Source organism: Nasonia vitripennis, chromosome 1, assembly GCF_009193385.2.
Source record: "Nasonia vitripennis strain AsymCx chromosome 1, Nvit_psr_1.1, whole genome shotgun sequence".
NCBI classification, from domain to species: Eukaryota; Metazoa; Arthropoda; class Insecta; order Hymenoptera; family Pteromalidae; genus Nasonia; species Nasonia vitripennis.
The window spans coordinates 2,009,506-2,031,236 of record NC_045757.1 but is presented as its reverse complement, the minus strand read 5'-3'; the positions used below and the strand labels follow the sequence as shown (position 1 = coordinate 2,031,236).

General features: G+C 48.3%; 1 protein-coding gene across 3 annotated transcripts in view; it reads left to right on the top strand.

The window, feature by feature from the left end:
• LOC100122716 overlaps window positions 1–21,731 on the top strand; it is a 162,539-nt gene that overhangs the window by 103,209 nt on the left and 37,599 nt on the right. Inside the window, exons 5-7 of one of the 3 annotated variants that reach the window (XM_016981314.2) lie at window positions 13,596–13,723; window positions 19,535–19,837; window positions 21,230–21,412. In XM_016981314.2, the coding sequence (XP_016836803.1) occupies window positions 13,596–13,723; window positions 19,535–19,837; window positions 21,230–21,412 (614 nt within the window). Of the gene's footprint in view, window positions 1–13,595; window positions 13,724–14,266; window positions 20,513–21,229; window positions 21,413–21,731 lie in introns of those variants that run through there. The other 2 variants (XM_016981315.2, XM_032595784.1) reach the window with 2 other exon arrangements.

Below are 21,731 nucleotides of genomic sequence, written 5' to 3'. Positions count from 1 at the left end.
AGACATCGTCTGAAGGATTAGAAAGCCAAACCGACTGACTGTCGCTGAGTTTGCCGGTTTCAAAATCGAGTGGCGTGCATCGGATTTCTAGTTTCAAAGCATCCTTATCCACTGCGAAAGGCAAACCACTTTATGGCTGTTCCAGGTGATTTTCTGGTAAACCTGATCTTTTTTTTTATATCATGGTTGAAAATATTGAACGATTTTACAGGTTGCCACCTGACGGATCGTTGATTCACGTTTTCGTTTTCGAACAAGATTCCCTGTTGGACTTGAATGTAGGACACGTAATCTTTTTAGAATTGATATGCTTTGAATAGATGACAGGTAATCTTTTAAACGGTTTACTTAAAAATTAATAATAATAAAAAATTAAATTTCAAAATATACATATAATCGCGTTTGCTATGCAGGATGCTTCCGAGCCCAGTAATTATGCCTCGAAGCAAACAAATTCCGAGTCCGTTTGTAGCTTCCGTTGTTCTACCTTTTTTTTTTGCAAATGGAATATCGAATATTAAGCATATGCTCCGCACTCAAATTAATATAGCTGCAGCTAGTGACCATCGCTAAAAAAGTGCTTCGCATCGAAGTAACGAACAGCAGGTTCGTGTAAATTAACTTTCAAAGCTGATTAATATTTCGCGAAAATTTCGTAACTTTTATTCCGCTCGCACGTGGAGTTTTTACGCGGCAGAGACCAGTGCTGGTAGCAGCGGGGCAAAGCTTTTAATTTACTTCGCGAAAATTATTTTAATTCGCAAAGTTGATCTCGTCACGCAACGAGCGTGTGCTTTTAATTAACTCGCATCTCTCTCTTCCTCGCATATCATGTACGTCGCTACGGCGTGCGAAATTATTTAAACAATTTTTTTCCCGTCAAACTTCGTGCAACGAAAATTCGCGATTGTTTGGACAGCGTCAAAAACGACATTAAAATCCGTAATGTCATGCGAAATTATATAATGTTATTTAATTCACGAATATACCGCGCGAGAGTAACGCACCGCGAGAAAGAAATTGAAAGCGATCGCCGATGAAAATGCAAATTGACCGCGACGATATATATATACGTGTATAAAGGTACGCCGCGCGGTTGGAAAAGAATTATCGTTGCGCCGGATTTCCGGGGAAATTTTTCACGGGAACTGCCTCCCGAACAAACGCGCCGCGGCTGACCTCCTCGATAATTCGCACGTGACGATGGTCATTATATCGACTGTATAGAATTTTTTAATTTTTCAATTTTTTCGACGTGGTCGTTAGTACAGGGTACATCCATAATTTAACGAACTTTTTCGCTGCTTATATATATTTTTGCTATATATTTACGGTCCCGTTCAAAAAAAACTCAGCCCACAAATCATCCCGGCGACGTTTCGACAAACCCCCGCAATCTCCTGGAGTATAAAAAAAAAAAAGAAAAACTCGACTGGTGCAGTTTCGCAGCTTACACCTACATAAAATCCTGTATCCCCGTGCGCGGATGTAGACCCTCGGCGTCTCGATAAGATTGGCCACAACAGATCAGGGCTTTTCTGGGCTAGAAGAAGAGGAGGGAAAAAAAGATAGGGACGCGCGCGCCGATGGGGAAGATTGCCGCGGCGAAACGAATGGTCGTCGAAACGTCGCCGAGATTAATGTTTATCGCTCACTCGCGAGATCTGCCCATCCGCTGCTCGTCCTCCCCGTAACGCTGATTGATTCGATGGTTTTTTGGTGCGCTATACTGCCGAGAAGCTCCTTTCTCGGGACGTCTCTCTCTCTCTCTCTCTCTCTCTCTCTCTCTCTCTCTCTCTCTCTCTCTCTCTCTTTTAATTTACAGCGACGAGTGATTATTCGGCGCATCTCACGGAGACGCATATAGCAGCTCGAGATTTTATTCATTAAACAGAGAGCTAGCCGAAAAATCAAGCCCTGACAATAAAGCGTGCGCCCGACACCAGCTCTCGCTCCTAATAAACTCATTATTCCTCTCGGAGTTACCATCAAAAGGACGCCGTCTCACCTTCGCATCCTCAAAGAGAGATCCATAATTAAATTTCCTCCTCCTGCCTCTTGCCTACTCCGCAAAGCCGCAGGAAAAGAGAGGCAACACAAAAGAATTTTTCTCACGGCACGATGTAAAGAGCCGAGCGAGAATCGATATAGTATACCGCCAGGCCGAGGAAAATGTATGTATATATAGTGTATAACGAGAGCAGCTGATTGCGCGCGAGGATTTCTCGCGGCAACTTTTTTTCCGCGCGCCGGCTTTCGATAATGGAGATTGAGTCGTTCGCCCCCGGCGTGTATAAATAGCGGCGCCGGGCCTTTATTGATAAAACTGTTTTACGATAGTGAGCTGTGCGAGTCGTTGCGAAACGATTTTTGGAAATATCGCTTGATAGAGCGTCGTTATTAGTGGGTGTCGATTCGGGCGATAAAATGAGTTCGAATTAAAAAAGCTCGCTATAGCTATGCTGGTTGTATTAAAATTCGACGAGGGGAAAAATTCGGCTGTAACGGCCGGCATTTTTTGAGACAAGCGTAGCGTGTATTATACTCCCGATGTGCGCGGATAATTTAATTAAACTGGCTTTAATGACCGTGCGTAGCTCGGATTCTCTCACTCGTCGGCACTCGAATTCTCGATTTTACACGTCGCGACTCGAATTCGCGCGGCGGTTTACTAGAGCTCATTTGAAAAGAAAAATAAATGATTTAATTTTTTGCGCTGCGCTTCGCGTCTAATGAACGTACGTCTAAGAAATGTGCTCGTGATCGAAAGAGTAATAAGTCTGTGCAGCTATAGGAGCAACGATAATTGCCATTTGAAATTCTTACGAGGCGATAATTCCAGAGTTCGCAATAAAGCAAAAGCCAAAAGTAAGAATCATTAAAAAATCACGTATCGTCCAGTAGCAGTGAAAGCTTGGCCCCGGAAGCTCTATAGGACGACCTAAAAATCCCGGAGCCGCTCTCGCTCGTTCGCTCACGGTTAATTAATTTCCACTCTCCGCTCGGCTCGCGTAAAACACATCCCGCCCCCTCCCTCGAAAGCCCGGTGTCACTCCCCCCCCCCCTCCTGCCCTCCCATCTCTTCTAGCCCTAGCACTACTACTCGGCCTCGCCGGTAATCGTGGTAATAAAGCGTCGGGGAGAGCAGCAGCGCGACAGCGGAAGCGACTATACTACGACGCCTACGCGGAATCGACGTGTCGTGTGGGAGGGCGGCGGAGGGGGGGGGGGGGATCCCGTTGGCCCGCCGCTGCTGCTGCGCTGTAATTGCGTTCGGCGAAATTCCACGTAGCGCCGTCGGCGTGATTGCCGCCGCCGAACTTGGGAGAAGGGATGTGATAGCGAGTGCTACTATACTACTGCGGCTCCGAGTTGAGGTATTACCGAGGAACTTGTTGAGAGATAGGCTGTAGAGCGGCGTTCTGAATTTTCCGTGCGGCTATAATTTTGGGCGATTTTGGCGAGGAGAGACGGCTTTTGAATTAAAGTTTTTCTTACTTGCTTGTTTTCATAATACGTGACCACTCGGGAGACTTACTACTGTGACGATCGTCAGACTACCTGTTCGTCAAATTAATATTCGATCGAACCACGCGAAAATCGAGAGACGGAGGAAAACAGTCCCCTGATTCTTCGTAGTTCCCCTCGGCAATTGCGCGCCTGTATCGCACGAAAGATCTATCGAACTGCCGGCGCACCGAGAGAGAGGCCTACCATTGCTCTTCCGCGTCTGTGATTACACGCAGAGCGCTATGCAAATCGTGGCGCAGTGCCCTTATATGAAATTCAGATATTTTCCAAAACGAAAGGGCTCACCGCGTACTTTTCGCTCTCTAATATATCGTCCCTGCCTTATTTCGCACTAGAATTGCTTCTCTCAAGGAGAGAGCTTCTAACTCGGTAAAATTTGCATTTAATTTCGCGAAGGAATTATTTTTCTTCTACCTTTATGTGTGACGAGAACCGCAATCGCAGCTAGACAAAAATTCAGTTCTGTATTTATAATTCGAAAAAAAGAAATAAAAAATACCTTCGAACACCAGCATCATGATCATCATCCCTGCATAAACAGCAGCCAGTTTAGTCGTAGCTCTCGGCCCCATCAGCGTTAGAGCAAGGTATATGCAGCCGGACAAGTCGAGAGCATCTCTCGCGCGTTACGAGTCACTCCGAATTATCTGCCCCGGCCACATTACGCAGAGGCTGGTCCAGGCTATGGCAGAATTCCGATAGAGCTGTAGCAGTGGTGTAGCCCGTGCCTTTAGTTATACCTTGCCTGATGCTACCTCTCCACTACTACGACCGTACAGGCACCTCGGATATCGTCTTGGCCAATTGATCTGCAAATTCGCACGGGCAGCTTGCGGTATCGCATACGAGAGAACGGGTACGTGTACGGACTCGGTGTTTGGGAGAGAACAACGTTTTTGCAGTTGGGAAAGAACCGAAAGAGGTTTCACAAATTTGCAAGTGTAACGAGTGCGTGTACGTAATGCGTCAACTTCAGCATTTAATCCTTTGAAAATGCTCGACTTTTTGTTCGTCTCTGCCGTCGTTTCCTCGAAATCCATCCTCGAAAGTATAATCCCTGGTGTAAAGCGACCTTTTTGCCCAACTGAACCATTCAAACTTATCGAATATTCAACGACGGGTCATACACAATATCGAGGCGATTTAAACAGCCCGCGAAGATCCGCGTCACGTGTGCCTATACGAAAAACAAACGAAAGAAGCTTACGACGAAGCGTCGACGATAAATATACAAAGAGCATACTTTCGAAATTACGAGGGATGCCGGCTGCGCATACACAGCCCTCTCGTGGGCGCGCGCGGTGGGCGCTTATTATCTCGGCGCATTTGTCAGCGAGGACTAGATTTCCGTGCGCGCTGGCGGCTGTTGATTTTCCGCGTTACGTGCTTACTTTACGTAAAGCAGCCGACAACGACTAGATGGCTTATCTTCGCTTGCATTGTTGGCTCATTTGGGTCGGTCGCGCGACGCGGCGGTCTCTCTTTTTGCTCGCGCCTGGGCGTATACAGTTGGCTACCGCGCCGTTTAATTATGAAAATGTTTATTTTCGAAATAAACGACGGTCTCAGGTGTGCAACCCAGATACGTCGCTAGCATGGATAATATTATATTCGCAGCAAAAAAAGCGGCGAGTGCGGAAGTATTTAAATTTAATATTTTCCGAGAAGAATCTCGCGAAAGCCGGATGGGTTGATTTCCTGATTTTCCTGAAGTTTTCGATTTACGACTGATGCATTTCCGGAGTAAAACGCGCTGTACGCGCGCGTCGAAATCAATCCGAAAGCAGAAGAAGAAGAATCGATCAATGCAGAGTCGAAAATAGCAGCATCGGATATCCATCCATCGCTCTCGAAAGAATCACTCCCGAGCTGGAGAGAACAGCCCCCGCACAGCTCTCGAGGGATAATAATCGTGTAACGGAGAGTCTGCGTGCACTTAACATTTTTCTCCCTCCCGGAAAAGTATCTCCCTCTACACACACACACACACACACACACGCACACACACACAGAGTGAGTGAGGGAGGAACTTGCAAGGCGCAGCGAAAGCGAACACCGCAAGTTGCCGAAGTTCGAGGCTGCTCTTTCGCAGCGGTCTATGTTTGCACGAGCTTGGCTCCCTCCTACGTACAAAGGGGGAGGAGGCAGTAGCAGAGGCTACGCTAACAGAGGACGAGAGCTCAAGGTCTTTTCCTCTCGTTTTCCGCAGTTCAGCCCGGCGTCGTTTTCCGAGGACGAGCGAGCTTCGCCACGCCGTGTGCTTTTATGCGCGAGCGAGGGCTGTCCGCCTGTCTGTTTACCAGAGGTATCAACGTCGAGATACTCGGCTTACGCGCCGGCTAATTGAATGTGTGGAAATTAATTGAAAGCTGTGTTTCATAATTATTATGAAAAATTGCGGCTCGAGTAATTAAAGCAGATCTTTTAATGAGTCACTTGATATAATTAGATCGCGGCGGAGGAGCAGCTATTATTCACGAGAATTTCGTACTTGGTCCGAGCGACGGCGGGTATCTCGTTTAAAATTATTCTTCAACACAATCGAACTCATCACATCTTCGCACTGAATTCCAGCTGGAAAGTAGGCGGATTGCAGGCGGTAATGAATCTCCCATCACAGCGGGGCCGATAACTAAAGCTCTTGGCGTTATTGCACGAGTGGAGCTGCCGCAGCGCGAAAGAACAATCGTTATGAACGCGTCATAAATTCGGCGCTTGTTTTACGCCCGAGAGAGAAAGACCGGCAAAGTACAGCTGCCCGGATAATTCTGCAATGCGGTCAAAGGTGCCCTAGCTGAGAGAGTATACGTGTGTGTGTATATAAATAGAGCCGAGAGCGAGTCTCACTCCGTTTCCGCCCCTGTGCTGCTGCTGCCGCTGTTGCTACCCCTTCTCTCTCTTTCTCTCTCTCTCTCTCTCTCTCTCTCTCTCTCTCTCTCTCTCTCTCTCTCTCGACGTGACCCTAATGTACTTCATCCAGCAGCGGCGGCGGCGGCGAGAGAGAGAGAGAGATAGTCTGTGCGGCATCAGCATTATAACGGCATCAGCCTTCGTAATTCAGCATGATAAATTCAAACAGACGCTGCTCCGCCGTATAGAAGCTCTATGCCCTCTCTGATGGTTTGTTTGCTTGCGTTGCTGCTGCTTATCGCGCGAGAGGCTCGAGTCATCGCGAATGATCGTCGCGCTTAGGCTGCCGCCGCGTCGCGATGCTACGCACGTATAATAGCAAGAGCGCTCGTTTTACCCGCCCGCGAGCGCTGTAACGGGACAATTTATCCCCGCGCGATGAAATGTTTGACGATTTTGGCTTGGCGAAATTATGTTGGAACAACGCCGACACCTTCTTTCAAAGAGAGAGGAAGGAAAACACACTCTCGATTCGAGTGGCTCCTTGCAAGCTTCGAGAGAAGTGGCTCTCTTCAGCTATCGATCTAATTTGAAATTCATATATCAGTGCCGTCGAACACAGTGCGCTGACCCCCTGCACGCGTGTACGTACTTATTACAACTCGTTCGACGTTCGTCCGAGTGAAGACATCGCGGAAAGACTCGTCGGATATATCGTGAATAACCGATGAAAGAGCGGATAAGTACCAGAGGCAAACACGAGAGCCCGGAGGGACGTGCACATCCGGAGCAGATATTGTTTGACAAGAGACTTGACCTCTCTCACGGCTATCTCCGTCAACACGCGGAAACACACACACACACACACACACGTATATAGGAGCGAAAGCCTTTGGGGGCCAACGACGGCTGTCACGCGCGCGAGGACCTCGACTCATCAAAATTCATAAGATTCGAGGGAGAGAGGCGGAACTGGCGTAGGCCTTTCTCGATTTGGCGCCCGAGTGTACACGCGCTGCATCGCGTATTTATGGGCAGCAGTCGGCTGGTGCACTTTTGCGTAAACAGGCCGGAGTTTCAATCTACGGCGTTACGCCGGCTGTTGATCTTGGCGAATTCGGTGCAGTTTCGCTTTTTTTCGACGCTCGCGCCGGTGCTTATATGGTTGTGAAAATCGTAATTTTCGAAGGCGTTAATTAACTTCGAGTGGGGAATTTTGTTATTCCCACTGTGAGAGGCCATCATCGCGAAATATCGCACGTGTAATGCTCAAGTACGCCCACGGCTGAAACTGTGATAATGCGATTCAGGAAGTGTTGCTGGCGGCGCGGCTAATAAAGTTTGTTCTCGAGACTGCATCTCGAATGTCGTTATTTTCTCCTCTTTCTCGCTGTATGCACACGAGTGCGAAATTCAAAATTCGCGCTATGAAACCTGCACCCTCTCTTTCTCGCTGATTATATCCTGTCTGAAGCTCGACGCGTCAATCTTTTAAAAGCGCACTTCACGGCCATAATTTTCCCGAGTCGCGCGCGCGTGCACACGCCGCCCGATTATTTTTTCAGCATAGTTTAAAGCGAGTACACAGCGCGCCGGCAGCATCTTATTAGAATTCTTTCCCTCCCAGTGCGCCGCGCGAGGCGACAAGTACATATACACACGCGTGCAGGCACGTAGCGCCGGCAGCGCGACGTTCTCTCTCTCTCTCTCTCTCTCCTCCGCCAGCTCGCTTGCATTCCGCTGGAAAAAGAGGAGAAAAGCCGCAGTAGCTACGGTTAGGTCAGGGTTTGCACGCGCTGCGGTTTCCGCTGTATACCTGTACACACACCACATAGATAGAGTGTAGGGTAAAAGAAGGCCTTGCCCCTCTATCGTTGCTCACCTACGGAAGTCTGCACTTATACGCTAACCGGTATATACAGTGCGCGAATGTGCGGAGAGGGAGATAGTGGGATGAATCGAGACGAGGATGTGTGGGGAGAGAGTAAGGGGGTAGCGGGAGGACGGTGTACAGGTGGAGGTGGAAGTGCACCAGGTGCTCCGACAAATTACAGCCGGAAACACGGCTTTGGCTGGGAGAATATGGAGGTACGGGAGGGGGAGAGGCAAGAAGGAGGGAGATAGAAGACCGGCTTGAATAGCTTGTTGTTGTTGTTGTTGTTGTTGTTGTTGTTACGCTGGATTCCGCGTGTAAAACGCCGTAGTCTCGAGTTCTTGGCTGTGGAGTTTGCTGCCTTTCGATTGTCCCGAGCAAGTTGAGGGAGAGAGACTCGATTGTGGGATTTCGCGAAGCTGTTTTCCTTAGACGTTAAGCCAGCCCCGTGCGCGAACAGCTACAACTTTGACGAGTATGACTAACAGATCATCATCGACTACGAGATTTACATCGAGTTTCCGTTGTTAACTTCATACTGTCTGCTCAGTCGATATGTGGCTTTGCATTTTTCGAAAAGTTACCGACGGTCGGTAATTGGTTCAAAGCTTGTTAACAGACCCTTGGAGTAAGCGCAAAGCGTATCCAGTTTGTCACGCCAACGCGCTGCATCAAACGGAATATTCCTGGCGTGATATAGAAGCGTCTCGACTCTTAAAATATAAATGTCGGAATAGAGAGCGCGAGATATGGAGAAAGGCTCGGGGAAAAACGCAAAAATAACGGACGCGTGCAGCGGCTGGAAAATGCGCAGGATCTCATCAGGCGGCAACAATGCAGCTTCCTGTGTCTTTCTCTCGCTCTCTTTCCCTTTTTGTTCGAGCCCATATAGTTGCTGGTCTGTCCCAGTGGCGTTTTGTGTGCGGCAGAGAACGTGGCGCGCAAAAAGAAAAGCGCGCACTGAGGAAAAAAACGTGTCGGTGCATAGACGCGTGCCAGGGCTGTTGCACTTGAGACCACTTTTGTCTGGCGATTCTCGGGAAATTTTTAATTCACTGCTAATGAATTACGCTGACCCTATTGTCAACACTTTTCTTGCGATACACACGACGTTAAACCAGTTATAATTCAAAGCTCTAAAATCAACTCGCTGGGCTTTTCCCTAATTTAATTCGCCCACAAAACACAGTCCCATAAACTTTCGGTGTACACCCAACAATTACGTATCCGACTAGCGCAGTCGTGCACGACTCTTTAACCAGCTCGTAACGTACATCACTAAAAGACTCGCGACTCGTACTAATTACACCGGTGGCCGTGCGCGTATACGTGTGTAAATCAAAAGTGTGGCCGGAGAAAAGAGAAAAAACATCGATGCGGCTAACCAGGCGCCGTACTCCACTCTCGAGGACTAGCAATTACACGGATCCACCAATGCGTCATTGAAAACCGCCGGGATTTTCGTCGGTAATTACAACTCGTCTCTGCTTTACCGACGAACGTACGGTAAACTCAAAACACCTGATTATATCACGATTATGTCGAGAGACCCAGTTTTTTTGTAATATAAGAGGAACGTAAACTCCTTCATAACCGTTAAATCGCCACCTCGTCGTTCGCCACTTTTTTTATGCACAATACACCCTCTTCCCCTCATAGTTTCGCTTATGATTCGTAATATCGCACGAACTCGGCTTTTACTACTGTTTCAAGGACGCCGTCTACGGCCGATAACGCCGCGTCAACCATTTCTCTGAGAGCTTTCTTGTTTATATCCCGATCTTTTTTTATGAAGCTCTCGCGCGCTCCGCCGCGTTATTCTCTTGTAAGAAGCGAGCTAAAAATGCAGCTGCTTTTTCTGTTAGAAAATGGCTTTTGAATTCGCTGGATGACGAATGTAAATCGCCCCGCGTTATCTTCGTTCCGTACGCGGACTCGAGAGTCGAATTTGATTGGTCGTCGCATCGGGGGGTATTAAAAAATCGAAAGCACTTTAGAAAGGCCGATCTTCGCCCATTGTGCCCTTTGTTCTTCGAATAGAATGGTCCGAGAGCGATGCGATTCAGTTTTTATCTCGGCTCTTTTCAGCCAACTCTCTTTGACGCAACTGTATTTATAATTAAAAATACTCTGTTTTAATGAAAATGAAACAGAGCGATGAGTGCGCTCTTCTCTCTTTAATTATAACAATAAGTATATCTTCGATGAGAAATCGATCGAGCTGTAGAAGTAGCGACGCTTTGCAGCTGCGCATAACGCGAGACACCGCCGAATTCCGGAACTCGCGTATAGGAAAAGCGTCGCTCCCGGAGTAATAAATTATTTTAATTCCGCGTCCCCCGATACGACGTTATCCTTTCTCTCTCTCTCTCTCTCTCTCTCTCTCTCTCTCTCTCTCTCTCTCTCTCTCTCTCGCTCGCGCGCTCTATACCTCCCGGGAAAACACACAGGATAGGCGTGCAGACACGAGGCGGCGAATTTAATATGCGTCGGGGTGTCGCGATGAATTCTAGTCTGCCGCAGTTTTCCCGCCTCGAAAATCAGCAACCAACAACGCCAGCAGTACAGAGCCTTCTCTACGACGGCTCTGCGAAATGAAGACGTATAATACTCTCGTGAGCTAATAACAGTCGTTGTTCGGACTTTACTGCTTTTGATGGTTTATCTACTCTTCTTTTTTTTTATCGAGAAGCAAAGGCTTCGAACAGACTGATCGATGAGTATTTCGCTGCACAATCGTAGCTTTCGTTCTCGGAGCTCACGCGAAAATAGTGCACTCGACGATATTCACCCCCCGAGTTTAATGCATTTCCGCGAAGATATGCACACGCGCCTTCGATAATTGCCAGGGGATACGCGTGCGTGCGAGCGCGTAGTTTCGCCGCGAGATAACACGTTCTTTCCTTCTCCCGTCGAACTTATCGATCTCGCAATCTGTGAGTAGTTCCTCGACTTTATTTCCTTTCCCCGGGCAACCTCAACTTCGTAATTTCAAATCGGAGTTAATTAAAGCTAAGTCATAGACAGAGACGTCTGTTGTAAAATTGTAACCGCCATATCGCGTCGTCTGGTTCACATCCAAGTGCCGCTATCGAAATTCGATCAGTCAGGGATTATTAAGCGCGCTGTATCCAGGTATAACACATAGGGGGGGGGGGGGGCGCTTCTGTCTCGTATTTCAGTGCACACAGTGGGCTTATCGGGGAAGAGTCGAGGCGTCACGCCTGTCCTAATTATGATTTCGCTTTAACGGCTAGGTAAAACGTACCGGGGGATTGTTATTGCGCGCTGGCTGGCTCTCGTATATGTTTCTCATGCAATTGGGAGCATAGTGTTTCTCGTATATTGTCATTGGCTGCTCAAAATTTGTCGTCTGCTCGAATATACGGTTTTCCATTACGAGTAGGATAATCAGTCTTGAGTGGAAAAAAACGATTTATCCTCGCTGAGCCTCAATGCTTGTCGCGCGGCGAATCGCCAATTCGCGTTTTCTGTTTGTCCATCCACCTCTTTTTTGTCCTAGAGTATATATACGCGGCCGAGCACACCTTCTCTCTCTCTCTCCACCCAGTCCAGTCCGGTTTGTTTACTTTGTTCGCGAGTTTGTGGTGTATCGATGCGACTTTACTCGCGTCATTATCACGAAATATTAATTTTCGAATTTCAATTCGCTGGACGAGTATTATTCACACGGGACTATAAAACACTCTCCCGACATCGTCAACAACACACTTCATCATAATTTTGTAACATCCGAAATTCATGTGTAAGGTCATTAGGAGCACGAAGAAAAAGAACGCGTTCGCTCACGTGCTCTCGGTAAATAAAGAGGGTCGTGGACAGAGAGCCTTGGTAAACAGAGAGTGCCTCGTGCACTCGATTGTCGGCTGTATAGTCGTGCAGGTAGAGCCGAGGCGCGAAAGGTCATCAATCGATGCGACTGTTTGTGCTCGCCGTTGGCGAGGAAATGAGATATCGCGACTTTCGATTGCTCCATTTGCCTGGATTTTGATTGCCCTCTTAAATGCAGGTGCGAGGTAAAGTGTTTTTACGACGCGGATATCAACGTGTGTACGAGAAAAGAATTTGATTCTGAAAAATTCAATCGGATAACGCGATGCCGTGCGTTTATATCCCTGCGGATCAGACTTAGCAGTCAGCAGCTCAGCCCCAAAATAGAGCTCGTCAGGTCTCACGACGGTATACCTTCCATCCGCGCCTTTCTCTATCTCCCGCTCGTCCGACTGCATTAGATACAGCTCTCGAGATTCGCCGGGACTTTAAGAGGAGAAACACGCGGCCATTACGTTGTTAAGCTTAATAGCTAATTAGAGTAAAACATCTGACAGACGTTCCTCTCCGCGCGTGTGCGCGCGCCACTTTTTCCTTAACCCCCTTCGCGAGCGGCAGTCTTTCGGACTGCTTAATGACCATTTCGCCGACGAGAGAGAGTGCGCGTTCTCGGTATGAAATTAGTTTTGAAATTGAAAGTCCAGATCCGCGTGGCTCCTCCGCGTTTTTTCCTCTCTCTTATTCCTCCGCGCTGAAAAAAAAAACGTTAAAGGGGAGAGAGGAAACTCGCGCGAGCGCAAAGTTCCGGATTTGATTGTAAAATTGATTCGAGCCCGGCTGGAAAAACTTTTTCAATATTTCTTTTTTAAAATGACCCGCTTAACTCGCATTTAAGCTTTCTTTCTCTCGCGCGTATCCTCCGTCCGTTACGGAAGACGACTGTGCGGGGATGGGAGGAGAGGCCGTTCAATTTCTTCCGCGTGAACTGAGATTGAATTTTTTTCTCCATCAATTAACGAAGAAGTCGCCTCGAGGTGCTCGATTGTGCTCGTGGTGTATTTCTTTCTAATTGAACTCGATCGCGCACGAAATTTCGCAAACGCGAAAAAAAACCGCGTCGAACGTCAACCGCATGATGGCATATTGAATGTACGAGAATCTTAATTTAGGTCAACTTCCATACCCACTATGGTCCAGTCAAAAATTTTCCCAACCAGCGACCTCGTCACTGACGCCTTGTTTAATAAACGTGTCGCACTATACGCGCAGCGGCTATCGGAAAATGCCCGAAATAATTTCGGACAGATCCCCTCGTAAAAATGAAAAAATATTTCGCAAATTGCGATCGTTCCAACGACGGCGCGATTTAATAATAACCCATTTTCGAGCTTCTGCTGTACATGTACAACACGGCTCGAAAAATATGTTCGGCCTATCGGGCGCGTGCATCTGCGACGCGATAAGGCCGAGTGCAACGCGCTTCGAAAAGTATTGTTCGTGTGAAAAAAAAAACAAACAAAAATTATAATTCGACTGTTTTTCTGCGCAGGGACGCGTGTCACGAGGCCTGGACGCAGCTGCGGCTGTCGCCGATGTTCGGCTGCATCTGTCCGGACAACGGCGCAAAGAAGCGCTGCGACCGGATATTCTCCATGGTCAATTACAATCCATGTGTCGGTGAGTTGGACCGCATTTGCGCGCGGAAGTATTTCTTTTTTTTTCATTCCATATCATGACAGAGAAAGAGACGCCGCGAGGAAGTTCATAGGCGATGCAGCCAGTGTATGCTGAACATAATATATAATATACATATTTTTTTGTTTATATATATGAATATATTTATATATTATTATCTGATTTTTTTATATATACTCTTATCGTTGTCAGTGAAGATGAATATATATTATCTTTTTTTATTCCGTTTGTTTTCTCTTCTTCAGTGTCTTGTATATACATATTATAAAGATTCTGTATGTATTGAGAAAACTGTCATGAATATCGACATACTATATACATATTACATTATATATATATATATATATATATATATATATATATATATATATATACACACTTGTTGGGATTACTTTAGTTTTATTTTTATACTTATATGTATGTATTATAAATATATATCTTTGGTAGAGTCTCGATAAATTTTGTCGAAGCATTTTTCGATTAGCGTATTATTTGCATATTATATATACATATTCGCAGAGCTTACTAGTGAACTCTTTTCGCAATTATCGTACCAAGCGGATTGATTTATAATATCCACATTATACATATGTATATTTGATTTCCTTTGTCGTCCGATCGGCCGACATTTATAGCTTTCATTTGATTTGAATGACATTCTAGTATTCCGTAACTGTATCGTAAGGCATATATACGCTTTCAATTTTAATTATTAACGCTATCGTCGTTTTAATTCTTGTATACCTAAACGAGGAGATTCCGTAGAGCAGCACATGGGGAAGAAACTTTTGTAAATAGTGCGATTATCCAGGAATATAGTTTTACGTATACAGAGATTATAGACTAAGACGTCATACTATGAAATCCCGCGGGTATCGCGTTTCGTCGTGTCCAGGCCGACTTGGTCGGATTCACTGACAAAAAAAAAAACGGCATGTAAAGCGCATAATCGATAGTTCGCGTTAAGGACAAGCGAACGTACACGAATTTTACTAATTCAATATTACCCGATTCTGTAATGAAATTAATAGATAGCGATAGCCCCGACGTCCAACTATACGAGTTTATTAATTCTGATGAATTAAACAGAGAGGTTAATGAAATTCAAATTGATTGAACGACATATAATTAACGCTTCAACGATCCAATTTGGTTAATTATCAGCCAACGTGAGCATACCTAGAAAACTAGTGTATCTTTTTCATTTACCCACGAATCGAGTACATACATCCATAGACCCGATCAACACATCACGAATGAATCGGTCGAAAAATTGAGAATATAAATTAACCAGACGATCCAAAATATACCGCGTCCCTTGATCCACCCACGCATTATTAGATCGATAGTCACATTCAATGATCCGTCATAGACGAAGCTGACGTCCGTCATAGCATTATATCCTCCCGAAATCAAGCAGGCTCCCACACATACACACACACATATGTACTTTCCTTAATTAGCATCGGAGAGAGAGCTATCGCGATCGGCAGATAAGCCGTATGCGCGCACTCGCGGTCGCGACTTTATCGATTCGACCTTAATTTCGGTTCTCTCTCTCTCTCTCTCTCTCTCTTCCCCCTCTTGCGGCGCCCGTTAATTACCCAAGAGTTTCGCCGGTGCGCGATAACCTAATAATTCATCCCTCTCCCTCTCGCTGTATGCCGCGGAATTCCGCGCTTCTTTTTTCCTTCCTCTATACCCGCACTCGTTCCTTCGATTCGGTATAATTGATGTCTTTGTCTTTGTCGAGCGCGACTCTGTGTGTGCGCCCCCTCGATTATTACAGGCTCATTGCGTGATTAGCCGCGGATTTGTGACGGCGGCTTTGTGTGTTTGAGCCGCGGAGGGATTTTGACGTCGAAGCTGGATTTGGAGGAAGAGAATGGGATGGCGCCGGGATTTACGGCCGAACGTGAAGAATGCGTCGTCGCAATTTAATTAATTAATTATCGGTATCGTTGTGGAGTAAAACGTTGGATATTAAGTCTCTTTAATGCGTTTCGAAATTCCTTGCACGGTTCCATAATTCGCATTCGCAATTGCCGACTCGAGTAGGTCGTTAAAAATTCAAGCGACTTAATCGACCATCGAGGGCTTCAGCCTTGATCAGCAAACGTAGTCCGGGCTCCTTTGTAGCCGCGCCAGCTGTAACAGCCTGAAAGTAGCTTTACGCAAATTCCTCGGAGACAAAGGCGTCGCGCGGAGGACTCGGACGTCGGGCTCGTGTTTACCCAGTCGGATACGCACTTTTCTAACAAAAACATATTTCCCCCAATCCAGAGACCAGAAGCCTCAAAATGCAAATTAACAACGATAACCGCGCACTAATTACATGCATAAAATCATCGGTGTGCATCGGAAACAGACGAGATTACAGGTATACGGTGTATTTGTCTATAGCCCGCATATTTGTCCTTAAAGTTGACCGATCGCTAACGCGACCGTCACCGACTTTGATCTCGACTACTCGGCCGAGTCCGTTTGCCGTCGACGCGAACATCAGTGAATCCGATCCTACACTGCCACGGGCTGGACTATCGCGTTTATCTCTCAAAAAGCCCCGCTGACAAGAGTCGACGCTGGAAGTTATCTTCTACGCATCGTCGAGTAGTAACGACCGAGTTCGGAACCGAGAAAAATGATTCGAGTCGTGCATGAAATCGCGTTCGCAAATCGAGCTGGGAAATCAGTTAGTGCGAAGAGGAGAGGCGTGAATGGCCGGGTTTGCCGGAAATGCGGGAACGGGTCGAGATAACGCGAAAGAGCCTACTCTTCTCTGTACGAATCGCGTGTACCGGGCGCGTATACTCGAATGCACCGGTTTGGCTATATGGAGTTTTCTGCGTGACGGCTATATTTTTGTGTGGTTTGAAATTTTCTCATTATTGATTTGAGTAACGAATACTGCCGTTTGCGAGGGTATTTCAATTTCTCAAAAATATCGAAATATTGTCTTAGAACACGCAAAACGCTAGACTACATCGCGGAATCGTAAGCAAGCTCAGTTCTCGTATAACAAAGCTCGAAAAAGGCGGGAAATTCAAATACGCGAAACCGACTAGAAAACAGCGTACCGTGAAAACTCTTCGCAGAAAGCACCATATAGCGATGGCAAGCCGAGGGTGCGCTCTCTGCATTTCGTTTACAGCCGCATATGGGCGTCGGTCGCGTCGCTTCTACAAGTGCGCGCGCGCGCGTCCTTTATTGCTCTTATTATCTGCAGCAGCAACAGCAGCAGCGGGCGACGTCGGCGGGGCCAAAGTAATTGCGAATCATGGCCCTCCTTAAGCGCATACAACGTCGCTTTATCTCTCTCCTCACACTCCCGCCTCTCTTCGCCTTTTATTGTTTTCCCGCCGCGAAAGTGCGCCGAAGCGTTGAAACGGCGATCGCCGCTAATGCGCGCCCCGCTTTTAATGCCTTCTAAGAGATTTATTCACCGGGGTTGTTTTTTTTTCTCGGCGCTGCGATGCAGGGGGTCTCATTGTTTTATCGAGTGCGAGGAGCCGAGAAAGATCTACGCTCATTATTCGGTGATTATAGTCTTTTTTTCGGTACTCGGTGATCCGGGGAGACTTTTTGAATCGAATTTCGGCGGGCTGATGAATTCGTTACGAGAGCGGGGAGCCTTCTGGCGCCAAGTCACGTTTTCGTTGCTATAATATTTAAGCGGGGAACTTTGGGGATTTTGAACTCGCTTTTGAGATCCTCCCTGACGTGTGCGTGTATAAATTTTCGATGTGAATAAATAAATCCCTTTTTTGTTCGACAGGCGAGATTATCACTTTTTGGGTTTTCTGAAAAAATTTGTAGATGTGCATTTGCGATTAAGATAAAATAAACACGTTGAATAGGTTGCTGCGATTTTATCGTAGTCAAGTAAGCGACGGGTTTCGCGCGATCGATGTATTAATAATAACGAAGAAGAAGAAGAAAGTCGAACGAAGAAGCCAAGGACGTACCAGCACCACCACTATCACCAAGCACGCTTCGGCACAAAAATTGCACAATCTTTGTATGTACCTTGCCTTACGAACTCTCTTTCGAGTACGAAAATCGGTGATTAGTTCTACGATATATTTATAAATAAATTCGTAGCTTACCTGGAATTTGATGTTTTTTTCGCTTACTAGATTCTTTTCTATATTTGATATGAATATTTATACTATACATCTCGATGTTCGAAAGTATATATTTTGATCTGCAACAGTATACTATAAATGTAGCTTTTGTGTGCTTCAAAGCTGTATCCATAAACAGATTGAAAATTTTCTGAAAAATGAGAGAGGGAGAGCCAATGAAAACAAATATCCCGATTGATCGGGCGCTGCGAACGCAATGCGCCGTTCTCCAATCATCCCGGGCAAGTAAGAGCAGTCGCGCGACGGATCGATATAACTAATCGCATCGTCCCCCGCAACGAAAAGTGAAACGGAAATTTTCGGCGCTGGCGACGGGCTTTGTCCGGTCAGGGAAGGGGGGGGGGGTTAAAGGGGGAGGCAGGGCGTCGACAGGCTGATCAATCGGGAGCATCTGGCGAAAGGAGTATAAGCGCCTCCGCCGCACCAGATTGCATTATGTCTCTCTCTCTCTCTCTCTCTCTCTCGCTCCTCACCTCCTCCGTAGGGACTACTAATTCTGCCTCCTCGATGCGTGTGTCTAGAGAGCCGAGAGGAGGAGGGGGATGAGGAATCAGGGGCAAGGTACACTGTGTGTCTGTCTGCTGCGAGACTTAGCACCGCATGCCATTATACAGCCCGCTGCACGACGCGTATGCGCCATGATACGCTGCACGAGTATGAGATATCTGTATGTGTATCGGTATGTGTGTCTATTTTATTTTCTCTCTCTCTCTCTCTCTATATGTATCTTCTGTGCACTGTACTCTATGCCTCCTCTCTCTCTCTCTCTCTCTCTCTCTCTCTCTCTCACTGTCCTTTGACGTATGTGCTTGCTGTAGAGCTGCTAGTGACTGCATTCTGATTTTTCTCTATCTCGACACGATGAACCAACCAACTCGCATTTTACTCTCCATCACATATACGTGTATCCACTCCGCGTCAAGTTTTTTTTTTCGCCGGCCGACCACACTACACGTCCTCTTGCCGTTTGCTCCCTGCAATAGCGAATCGCGGATCCGGTAGAGTCGTCCCAAAAAATCGCTCGCGACTATCGAATCAGAGCGACTGCACAGCTCGCGCGGCCTGTTTGTATACGTATCCATCGAAATCATTCGCTCGACGACTTAACAGTCGAGCGGCTGTTGTGCGCGCGCGCGCGCGAGTAAGGTGCGAGAAAGGCAGAGCGCTCGTCGGGGTTAAACGAACCGCGTGCGCGGATGCAAAATTCACGGGCGAGCGGAGCGGCGTCTGTTCGCCGGCGCGTGCAAACAGCTTCTCTTTCGAGAGAGGACGAACTCGCTGTGTATACGTACGCGCCGCGGCGCAGCGAGTCTTCTTCAGGAAATTCGGCTGCTTGCTCTTTTTCTCGTCGCGCTCTCTTTTTGCTGCGATTCCCGAGCGTAAGTTGGCAAGATTGTCGAGAACTCGCTTTATGACTCGCCGCGCGCGATCGAGCTACTTTTCGATGTTATGATTTCTCGCGGTACCACACGCCACGACCACCACAAGCATACGGCAGAACAAGCACAAGCGACGAGCCGGCCCCGCGGCGGAGAAAGTCTCTCCCCGGCGGGGCCGGCCGGCAGCTCTCCGCGAGTAGTGGAGCACACGAGACAACACACGACGACCATCCATGCGAGGGCCGGTCCTCTCTGCTTGTGTGTTTCAGAGTATCAGCCGTCCTCCGCGTCCGTGGACCTCTCGGGCACGGACTCGGCCCTGTACCCCTTCGAATCGGGCAGTAGTCGCGAGCAGGACACGAGCTTCCAGGAGATCTGGTTGCCCCCCACCAGTCAGTATCCGTATTTTCTCTTCCCGGGCACCGACGGGCCCCGGCTCTCCTCCGCCTACTACGAGCTCGATAAAGAACTCGCCACGAATCTCGAGGCCGAGCAGCAGTCGCGCTATTACGACGAGCAGCAGCAGCTGCAGCCCGGAGCCACCCTCGACAGCCTCGGGCGGCCAGCAGCCGGTAGGCCTAAGATATACGTCTATTCGCATTCGGTGCCCCCGGATCTGCGGGACTCCTCCGCCGCGATCCGGGTCTTCGAGAACAACCGCTGGCACACCCAGTGGATGCACGTCTGGCCCGAGCCGCGCCGCCGGCTGCACGACTCTTCTTCCTCCTCCCCCTCACCCCTGGCCTCTTTCACCACCGTGCCCACTCGGCTCCTCCTGCCCACCTCCTCCTCCGCTCCCTGGCACTCGTCCCGGCCCAAGCATGATCGTGACTCCAGCACAGCCACCGGTACCCGAGAGCACAAAACCAGCCAGCATGCAGTCGAGGGCGACGACCACGACGACCGGTTCGACAACCACCACCACCACCACCACCACCACCACCGTCACCAGCACCACCGGATCGATAATAAGTTCCCAGATGCACAAGCACCCGAACCACCTGCACTAGCACTACCCCCCGCGTCATCCACCACACCCAGCACGAGCGTAGACGTCCTGGGCATCGGCGGTGGGAGGAACGCGCGCTTGGGCGTGAATTACGCCCCGCGGCCGACCTACGAGCACGGGGCGGCTTACGAGCGCGTCGACGAGGAGCTCGACGGGCTCGACGAGTTCAGGCTGGCCCGGCTGCCCGTCGACCGGCTCTTCGACCTGCGCGAAGCCTTCGAGGGCTTCGTCGACTCAGGTTCGTTACCACTGACAGTTGTTTCTTCCTTCCTCTCCGGCCGCGAGGTTTTCGCTCCTCTTTGCACGATGATCTACGCGCTTGCCTGCTATTTCTCTCTGTCCTACTCTGTCTCTCGCGTAGACCGTGTCAGTCCACTGACGCGCTCTAGAGCGAGGCCGATTATACGAGTATAAGATTCGCACTCTGCACCATCTGTGTACCAGCACAAGTGCATCATCATGTACATCAACCGAGCGAAAGAATGAACTCGAGGAGCAGCGTGTTCGGGGGGGCTGTTCTGTCTCTCTCGCGCGCGTGCACGCGGGCACCGATAATGACATGTAGGTTGGGAGAGCGGAAGCGCAGCCGAGAGCTTTGACTGACTGGAGCCGTTGCGTCAGTTGCGGTCACCCGGGCTATCGATTGCAATTTGCGTGATGGAGCACGGCTCGAATTCGCCGCTAGTGCCTCTCTCCGGATGAAGCCAACTGACGCAAAGACAGAAAGTCTGACTTTTAGCTCTTTCAGCCCGCGCTGCCTGCCGCTGTACGCGAGGATATCGGAGTAGGTATTTTTGGCTTGTACGCAGCGAGCGCGACGAAGAGAGAGGGGGCCAGCATTCGTGGCTCGTCTCTGTCCTTCTCTCTCTTCCGCTTTGATAGTAGCTCGACGAGCCAGGAGGGTACGGAGAGCGAGGGCAATTTTGGTTTCAACTGTCTGGCCGTGTGCTTTCAGTGAACGTCATATCGAACGCGGACAATACGACGACGCTCCAGCTGATCGAATCGCAAGTGGAGAACCCGCTCATAGACGCGGGCCATCAGGACCTCCACGCCCTCAAGCAACTTCCCATTCCAAATGTGCACCACCACCGGGTACATCACAAACAGAAGAATCAATCCCACGAGGACCACGAAGGTAAGCCAGTTTCTCTCTCTCTCTATCTATCACTCCCTGTGCGATAATGGCGATCTCCGATACCGATGCCTTTTGCGAACGGCCGTTCGCTGTTGAGATTCTGGAATTGCGTATTGGAAACGTTGCCATTGTCCCTTATTTTCAATTTATTCGTATACGCGGCCCCACAACCCGAAACACAATTACTGCAAGAATCCGCGACAGCGGCGAGCGCGCACACTCCCGGAGGGCCTCCGAAATGTAAATGTAAAATTATTCAAATCCAGCCGGGCTAAAAATAAATCCCTCTCTCTCTCTCTCTCTCTCTCTCTCTCTCTCT